Source organism: Eleginops maclovinus, chromosome 12 (genome assembly GCF_036324505.1).
Source record: "Eleginops maclovinus isolate JMC-PN-2008 ecotype Puerto Natales chromosome 12, JC_Emac_rtc_rv5, whole genome shotgun sequence".
Taxonomy (NCBI): Eukaryota; Metazoa; Chordata; class Actinopteri; order Perciformes; family Eleginopidae; genus Eleginops; species Eleginops maclovinus.
The window spans coordinates 18311490-18321218 of NC_086360.1; the positions used below are offsets into that span (position 1 = coordinate 18311490).

The 9729-nt window shown below is 39.3% G+C and overlaps 1 protein-coding gene across 1 annotated transcript; it reads left to right on the forward strand.

Annotated features, from left to right (window-relative positions):
* The first annotated feature begins 1660 nt into the window (after window positions 1-1660).
* Window positions 1661-9300, forward strand: unm_hu7912 (un-named hu7912). The gene is made up of 2 exons (XM_063896541.1): window positions 1661-1875; window positions 4670-9300. The coding sequence occupies exon 2, from the start codon at window positions 4722-4724 to the stop codon at window positions 7917-7919; it is 3198 nt and encodes a 1065-aa protein (XP_063752611.1). The 5' UTR covers window positions 1661-1875; window positions 4670-4721; the 3' UTR covers window positions 7920-9300.
* Window positions 9301-9729: the final 429 nt, after the last annotated feature.

Below are 9729 nucleotides of genomic sequence, written 5' to 3' on the forward strand. Positions count from 1 at the left end.
TTCTCATACACGTGGTATGTCACAGATGGAGGCTCGTTTAGCTGTCGTGTTTTGAAACAAAGATGCAGGAAAAGTATAGATATTAGAAGAAAAGATCGGATCTGCAGTGTGTACGCACTGTAAAGCTGTCTGTCCTGTTACACAATGAGCTCTATCAAAGCTAAATATCATTGCGATCTTCAGCCCCATCAGCATGGTTTGTCGGTAGTGATTTCTATCTGCCTTGAGAGTGCTTCAGTAAGCAGTTTTCCAGCAGCAGTCAAATGCTCCCGGCTGGGGCTCACAGCCAGCTGTCCCTATCATCAATTCAGACAATGCAGAAGCCTGTTGTGGGGTGAGAATTTTGGGCAGATGTGTGCGACACAGAGCAGGAGAGGAGAAGCATAATGTAACTGAATTTTAATCTTGCTAGATTGCAAACAACAAAGACAATGTGTTGTATCATAAACCTGTTGTATTAAAGAATATTTCTATGGATTACAAGAAGATATTTTAAGCCAGTTTGTAGCTTTAAGTCTTAGGATTTCAGTTCGAAAATAACTGTTGTCCTGTAAGAAGTACATGCAGTTACCTGTCATTTCTGATTTTAAAATATATCTTTAACAACTTTTCACAATGACATACTATGCAAATGGAGGTATGAAAGAAGTGAAATTAATATATATATATTTGTTATTGTAATCTTTGCTCTTATTTCTCTCTCGCTCTACCTTGAACTTTTTCTATTATTCATTTTTGGGAAATTGTACTTAAAAAAAATGTTATCTGTTCATGTCTCTTCGTAAATTGGTGTCAAGCATATAGTCAATCTTTAATTTCAGTGTTAGGTGGGTTCCTTTAGCCCTCAAGGGTTTTTGTGTTCCAGCATTTTCTTTTGTTATGGTGTACTTCCTGTGTTTTGTTTTATTTGATTATATGTACAAATAAAGGGCTAGTGCGATGATTTTATGATTTTCATTGTTAGATATGCAAATGTCTTTGGATTTTGGGCCTTTAGCTGAATAAAATAAGCCATTTGAATATGTCTCCTTGGGCTGTTTTTAACATATTAACAGTCATTTTTACAATTTTATGGACATAAGATTTGATCAATTACCTAAGAAAATGAGTTTTACTGGTTGATAGATAGTGAAAATAATCCTTAGTTGCAGCCTTACAAAACACATCTACTTCCATCACAGTAAAGTACAGAATAACAGCATGATGGCACAAGAGAGATTTCTCATCACTATGTATAATGCATGTGCAACAGTGTAGGAGGAAGACCAGAAGTGACCAGTCAAGTGTGGGAGAGGTCTAATTTTGTAGGCAGTTCTTTTTTTGTCTGTCTGAAAACATGTAAAAAAACAAAAGAAGATGTAGGCTTAGCTATATATAAATAACCGTTAGCATCATGATGAAGGAGGCTGTTTATAGAGAGCAGCTTACACTGCAGGAATATCAAACATCCAGCAGTTCCCCCGGAAATGCCCATGCAGTTGTCTTCAGGTCTTCTTGTTCGGAGATGGACGGAGAGACCACCGCAATGCTGCTCCGAGACTGATCACTCACCCAGCCTCTTTCAACACCCCCGACCCCTCCTTCCTCCCTCCCTCCTCGTAAAACACGCACAACCACGCCTCCGGAGAGGCACGTACCCAAGCGCAGACTCACAGACACACCTCCTCCAGTCCTCCATCACACACAAACACACGTACACACACGCAAAACCAAGAGTGCGAGAGCATCGTTGGTGAAGACAACATGTAAGGCAGGATGAGGGACGAGTGCTTTGCTCCGGAAGACCCACAGCAGGTGCAGTAGTAGAGAAGCTGCTCCTCTGAGGGAACAAGCTCCACCATGTCCACCGCATCCGATCTGCTCACTGGCGAGGAGGTAAGGCCCCTCTCGCTAAATGTTCCTTTTTTAAAACTTAGCCGAACTCATTCCCTCTTATCTCGGCGGGATATATCCCGGTTTGAATCAGCTGCTTTCTTCTTTCTCAGCAAATGATGTCATTCGGGGCTCAAAGGCATTAGGTCAGCCGCAAAGGATGGAGGGCCGTTCGTGCCGCAGCACCAAAATAAAAGGGGTGCGTAGAGCAAGTATTTGGTAACGCTTCAAGGCTGAATGCGCCTCGGTATGGCCCCATGGGGATGTTTCAGGCGAATCTGCATCACATTTGGTATTGGCTGACAAACCTCGCAAAATGGAAGAATACAGTCAAAGTTTATAGTTTTAGTTGCACACTTACAAACAACCCAGTCATGTTTTATTTAACTGCATGAAGAAAAACCGTATAAAACAAAAACATGTAGCACAGGAAAATACAGCCTTTGGTTCAATAAGTTATTATGTCAATATCATGAGTACATCTTCTGATAAGGTCAATGTTAAGTTGCTCTTGTTGTCACAGATGGATTTTACCCACACACATACAAGATTAAGGCAATTCATTTGTTTTTTTTATACTGAATTTGTGCCCTGAGCTGAGTGTGCAACTCCAGGAGTGTTTCATGGTTTCTTTGCTGTGTGCTGTAGCCATGGAGACAGTATGTGGCATGTGGTTTTTTACTTGTGCAAGAAAGTGTAGTCCCTTTATTCAAGAACAGACTTAGAGCATGAGGATGAGAAGAGGAAGAAATGCATGCATTTAGTTTGCCCTAAGCTTTTAATCCGAATGTGCTGTTTAGTCTTCTGTCCTTACTCATTAACACTTTACTAAAAACAAACTAAGTGCTCAAAATTGTAAAAGATTGTAGAAGTGAACTACTCACTGAGTGTTCAGCCTTCCCATCGTGCACCTCTTTTGGCCTATTTTGTTAGGCTGTTTAATAAAATGAACTCACCAAAGACCTTTCGTTCTTGCTGACATCTCACCTCATTCATTTAACCTCAGAGAATAAGGAGAACAAAAAAAAAAGATTGATCTAAGGAACATTTTTCATCTATGTTGGCTAGTTCAAACTTAGGTACTCATCCCGTCTTGATTTTTATATCATTCACTGATGGGGTATTAGTAATGAATTTATCCCTGCTACATTGAATGACACAATATTATTCTCAGATGGTACTCATATCATAAGGACATTCAGCAATTAATTAGATTTAAGTGAGCATTAGTCACAGTGGTGATGGAGCAGCTGGTCATAATACAATATGTTAACTGTATTTTTAAGAACATCTGACTTATTGTAAAATATATTTTTTCATTACAGCACTTCACAACATTTGGTAGCTTGCTCTTAAATTACAATGCAGTTCTTTAATACATTGCCATACAACTGTTGGTCACATTGAAGCATTTTTTACCTGTGCATCTGACAAACAAGCACTATTACATGATTTTAAAAGTATGTATTACTATTTAATGTAATTGAAACAGAACACTAATAAGGAATATAAGGAGAAGCTGATTGATGTATGCACAATTGATGATCTTAAGTTTAGATGATCAATCTTCCCACACTAATCTGTGATCTGTTATTCATTTGTAATGCTTTTACATACTAACATTCATTTCTCAAATCTAGAAACAGTATTTTGAAATAACATAAATAATCGGTAGGGAACTGTAGCCATTGTCTGTATTTTGATTAGGAGCAGCAAAATACACACATGTATCTTATAATATGTCTCGGTAACTCCACCAAGTAAAGCAGAGACTGACAATGATGGTTTGTCTGTCATGATTGTTCATGTGTGAATGGACGTGATATTGAGGTGTGTTGTGGAGACATGACAGGGAGATGGCTGGTCAGTCCTCTCTCATCATAGTGAACAGATGGTAACTCAGGGTTAGCTTGTAGGTGTGTGCCAACAAGGAAGGCCATGACACATACAGTAAATCCATTGGGGAAACAGAAACATTATTGTCTTCAAATACAAATATTTCAAGGCCTTTAAAAATACTCTGGATTCTTGAAGCAGAGATTAACAGCAGTTGTCAGCACATCATTTATTTAATATTGGAATAATTGAAACGTTATGAATAAAATATGCTTTGTTGCACTGCATTTGAAATGAGAAAATATAAAAACAAGGATACCCACTTAGACACACTAGTATGCAAATACAATTTTCACTGTAATTTAGTTAATTGGTTATATATTCAGTAAGTTTCATCTTACATTTACTATATGGACAGCTGGTGAGCATACAGTCTCTCCAGTCTAATTTCAGGTCATGTCATGTCAGTCTTGTGTTGTAATTACATACAAACTGTTTATTTGTGACTGTTGACATTAAATTCCTTTGGTTAAAAACGTAATAATGACTTTATTAGATTTATACACATCATCTTAACCATCTTAAGTGTTGACATCTTGTGTCATGATGTAACACATATTCATTAACATCAGATTCAACTTAATACATTGTTGAATAAAAAAAATCGATTTGATGAATGATTTAAACATATTATCAGAATCAGAATCAGAATACCTTTAATCGTCCCACAGAGGAGACATTTTCGTTATTACAGCAGAAAGAGCCAAAGACAGCTTAATATTACACCCAAGATACTAAAAAAATATATATACTGGCTGATGTTAGTTGCAATTTTGGTTCATAAACTGATGCTACTATTTGTTTAAACAACTTTCTCTTTTTTGCAGAACATTTACCTCAAATCTCTACATTACATTGCATTGAAATGTATTTGTTTCCTTCTCTCTCTTTTTTTCTACAGGTTGTGTTGATCTTGAATCACACCGAAAGGAAGACATTGAGGTTACTTTAAGATGACAAGAACACATCCCCCTGATATACTGGCATCGACTCTATATCAGGACTTCTCTAATCCCATCACCAACCAGAACATTTCTCTCCACTCTTCCCAGCAATGTGACTTGAAGATGATCGACAAACCAGAAATCATTAACAAAAGACACTGCCGCAGCTTTGACTTCATTGAGTCACTGGATGACCCACAGTCTCTCTCTTCATCAATGGAGTACCCTTACAAGAGGACTGAGGATCAGACATTAAATAAAGATCTAATGTGGAATGGAATAGATCAACCGGGATACCTTCGCTTTTCGTCTCCTGATCTGTTCAACACCAGGCAGTTCCAGCAGCAAACCAGCCAGGACAAAACAAGCAACCTTACATGTTTGGACTCTAAAAAGAAAACAAGATCTAGAAGTGCTCCTAGAATTAAGTCCACCCTCACTCCTGTGCCCATCTCAGTTTCTCCTCCAGGAAACAGGAAGGGGAGGGATGTGTCCCAAGCTGCTTCAGATACCTTGAGGACTTCTGAAACACATCGAGAATCCTACTCTTCAAATAAGGCTTTTTTGAATGAGGTGCACCCTATCAAACTGCAGCCTCAGTCTCCTCTTTATGTCTCAGACTGTTTTGATGAGAATAAACCAGATAAACCAGCTATAACCCCTCATGTCAGGTGCCGTGTGGACATTAAACCGGATGCTGCTGTACTGCAGCATACATCTAGGCAGATTCCCAATGCACGGACTGATCATCCTTGGCAGAGATACTCCCAGGCCAGTAGCAGTAGAGGTTTGTATGTTCCTCGACAGATTGTCTCCTCTCCAACGCCCACTCCTAGCGAATGCTACAGTGGAGATTTTAGACAAGGATACCACTATACCACCAGTATGTCTCCCATCTCATACCAGCATCTAGACATGCAAAGAATGCCTTCACCAACAGCACCATATCTCAGTCAGGAACAAAGAGCTTACTCAAATCCTAATATACCGACTAAGTTCTTCTATACAGAGGACCCTGTTCGTTATCCTGTCCATCCCTACTCTAGAGCATACTTTCAGGATGACCGGTCCAGTCTAACCAGCCATGGTAGTACAATGACTAGCCAGTATGATCCAAGGACTCGATGGGTGCACACCCTTCCTGTCAGGTCCTATTTCACAGAAAACTTTTCTAACAGAGAGCCAGCACACTCTGTATATAGTAGGCCTTACTCCACAAGTGAGGCAGGATCATACTTTTCTCAAACTCCACTGTCTAGATCTTACTATGGAGAGGACAGCCGGTTCAATCCCTACCATATGAGTAACTCAAGGTTGTTTTATTCAAAACCATGCTCCCCCGAGGAGCAGTACTATCCATCAAGGCCATACCATACAGAGGGTCGTCGTCGCCCGAGAATGTCGCAGGCCTTTTCAGATGACTGGTATCGCTCAAGTATATCTGGATACTCTAACCAGTCCTCTCAGCTCACACCACCAAGAGTAAGGCAAGACCCCAGTATACCTCCGTGGTTTACTAACAGCTGTTTGGAGACAAATAAACTAGGCGCAGAGGTCAGAAACCACTCAAAATCTTGGGACAATATTCTATATCCAAGGCACGAAAGGGAGCAATCAGTACCACGTGGACGAAGCTATGAAAACTTGTTTCATCAAGCGAAACAAGCCGCATCCTTTGATGTTACATCTCAGCCTGTTATTCTTAACCTCTCAAGTTCACCAAGGCGCTATGCTGCCCTTTCGCTCTCTGAAAGCTCATTAGAAAGGGGTTCAAGCAATCCGTGGAGGAATACCAAGAGCGGGCACTGGTTTGTAACGCCTGAGATCACCATAACAGATAATGACATATCTGCAGGCAACAGAAAGCGGCGAGATGTGCACACTGTCAGCTGGGATATGTTGGACGGTGAAAAGAAACCATCTCAGAGAGTATTGCCTCCTCAGCAGCCACAAAATACACCGGACATAACCAAAGAGAGGAAACACAACAACTTCTCCCTCCAGCAGAGTCTAGAGCAACTGGACGAACTCTTGGCTGATTTGGTGATTGATTACAAACCACCAACTAGCAGAAGATCAAGCGTTGACCTTTTAGACCAGCTGAAACAACTAATTACTGAAGATGACGACAAAGACAGAGAATCTTCGGGTATTGAAAACTACAACACACAACTCCCGTCCTCCAAATCCAGTCCAGACACAATCAAGGACCCTGATAGTGGATGTGATGCTTTCCAAAGGAGTGCAGAAGAATGTTCTCCAGACCATAGCACAGACGAAGATGACACTATGGTGTGTGCTAACAAAAAGTGCAACCGGGTCGAGAGTATGTTCAATGCCTGCTTGTACTTCAAATCATGTCACAGTTGCTATACATTTTACTGTTCACGAAACTGTCGCAGGGATGACTGGGAGTCCCATAAAGAGACCTGTCTGTATGGCCGGGTAACCAGTGTGTGCCGACACTCTCTTAAGTTCTGCAGAGAGAATTCAGAGATCCACAAAGCCTTCTCTCGCGTTGCTAAAGCTGGCTACCTGTCCAGGGGGAGAGGAGTTCTCTTTCTGGGTTTTGCTAATCCAGAGACTGCTGACAACTTCCTCCAAGTTGGGCTTGAGAGCCTTCTCATGTCTCCCACATACCTATCTCTCAGAGAGCTGGATGGCTTTAAAGACAACCTAGGCGAATACTGCAAGGAACTGCAACAGGCAGGTAATGAGTATGACCCCAATGAATGTTTCCTTCTGAATGTATCTGTAGCTGTTGGTGAACTAGTGCCTAACAGACCTTCACCAAGGGTCCAAGCACCAACAGTTCGAAAATATGCAAAGGTGTCGCTGGCCTCCTCAAGCCCTGACAAAAAGGTACTCAGGAAGGATAGTGAAATGGAAACCCTCATCCTCACTCCGCCTCCAGGCACACCGGACATTGACAAAGAAGGGGAGAAGGGGAGGAAAGCCAGAGAGGTGTGCTTTGTCAACATTCAGCGGGAGCTCAGGACGAGAGGAGTCTTCCTACGACACGAGTATCCCAAAATCTATAATCAGCTGTGTGAGTTTGTAGAGAGCAACAAAAGGTTCACTCCAACTACGATTTACCCAATAGATCGGAGAACAGGTAAACAGTTTATGTGCATGATCATGGCTGCGTCCGAGCCAAGAACACTGGACTGGGTGGGTACCCCTCACCTCTTGGATGATATTATATAGTAGAGCACTAAACAGTAATGATAATGATGTCAGCAACTGTACATGCTGTAAATATATGGTGTGGTTTAGCAAAATGAACATTGATATGGGAAAATGTTTAAATAGTATGTGACCAATCTCTCTTTCTGTCTCTCTCTTCTCTTATTTCTCTCTGTCCACACACACACACACACACACACACACACACACACACACACACACACACACACACACACACACACACACACACACACACACACACACACACACACACACACACACACACACACACACAAAGGCCAATATGCTCTCACTCTTAAAGGTTGCACTATGTTGTTTTTGGCTTGTTTTGATCCTGTTGCACTCAGATGAGTTAATAGCCTGCATGTAGACTAGGCAAGTTATCCAGGTGTTTAAGATTTGAACATGTATGTTCTGTGCAGTTTCAACAGACAATGTATGAAGAACACGATATTTATGAAGTACACATCTCAATGCCAACACCGTATAGTATTCACAGCCTGTAACATTCATCCATTATTGATTTCTCCAACAAATGTTATATAAGAAATTAATATTATATCTTGTTACAGTGGTTGTAATATTACAACTGTATTATTACGTATTTTTTCCTGAGTACACTATAGTTATGTGGAAATGTTTTATTATTGCCATATTCATTATTGTTTGATAGAATATGAAGTACAATCAAACCAACTATTTGTTTCCCACTTCAATAATAATTTAAGTTGGAACTTATATCATCTTGTGGTAAGACTTGATGTCATTCTTGTATAAATTGCTTTGTTTGAAAGTGGCCTTCAGTCGAAAAAAAATTGCATTTGACACAAGGCAATGTATGTAATGATTTAGCTATTTCTTAATGTTTGGGAGATCTTGACTTATTTGAAATACCATTGTAAATGAACAATTATTTTGCTCAAAGCATGTTATTTTTATTCAGGTATTTTAATATGGATATTGCTTATAATAAAATGTATAATGTTAAAGAGAAACTGTTGATGCTTAGAAATATAAGAGGTATATTATATATATTGAATATTAGAAAATTTGAACATCATGATCTTGAGACCTTATTGTAACTAATACACCAGTTCTTAAACAATATGCAATAAAAGAGCAACCTTAACATATATATTGTAAAATGCTATTTTATTATTAATATTAAATAATTCCCTGGAGCCAAGAGCTGCAAAGACTTTGTTTGCACTAAAACATACATTATAAAAGAAGAATGTTCATAACACAGCTGCAGCACTGAACCCAGATATGATGTTATGCCTGCTTCCATTGCCGTTGTTGACTAATCTAAGGTTGCTCTTTTACTTGATTATATATATCTTTGTGCAAGACCTTCTGGAACTTTCTATTTTGTGATGTTTATAACCCATATATAAATATATAATAAATGGAATTTAAAGATTGATCATGGGGCTTTCCATTTCTCATCCTCAATACTTCTTATTAGGTATTTGCAGGGTTAGTGTATTTCATGTTATTACACTATCACCTAGTGGAACATTAATGTATTACTCCTTTCTTTTAAAATAGGAGCAGTTCACCTTATTATTGATTTAGATGGACTTAAACAATTGTTAACCTATTCATTAACCAGCTTGAATATTTATAGTAATAAACTAATTTTGAATCTAAGCAGTTACATCCAGCAGAGTACAGTGACAGAGTTACAATATATGGCAGAATTAAAGATCCTTTACTTATACTGAACATTTATAAACCCAGTTATAGTTAAAAACCTAAACAATAATTAAATCATCTATAAAGATAATGAGTCATTGTCCTTTTTGTT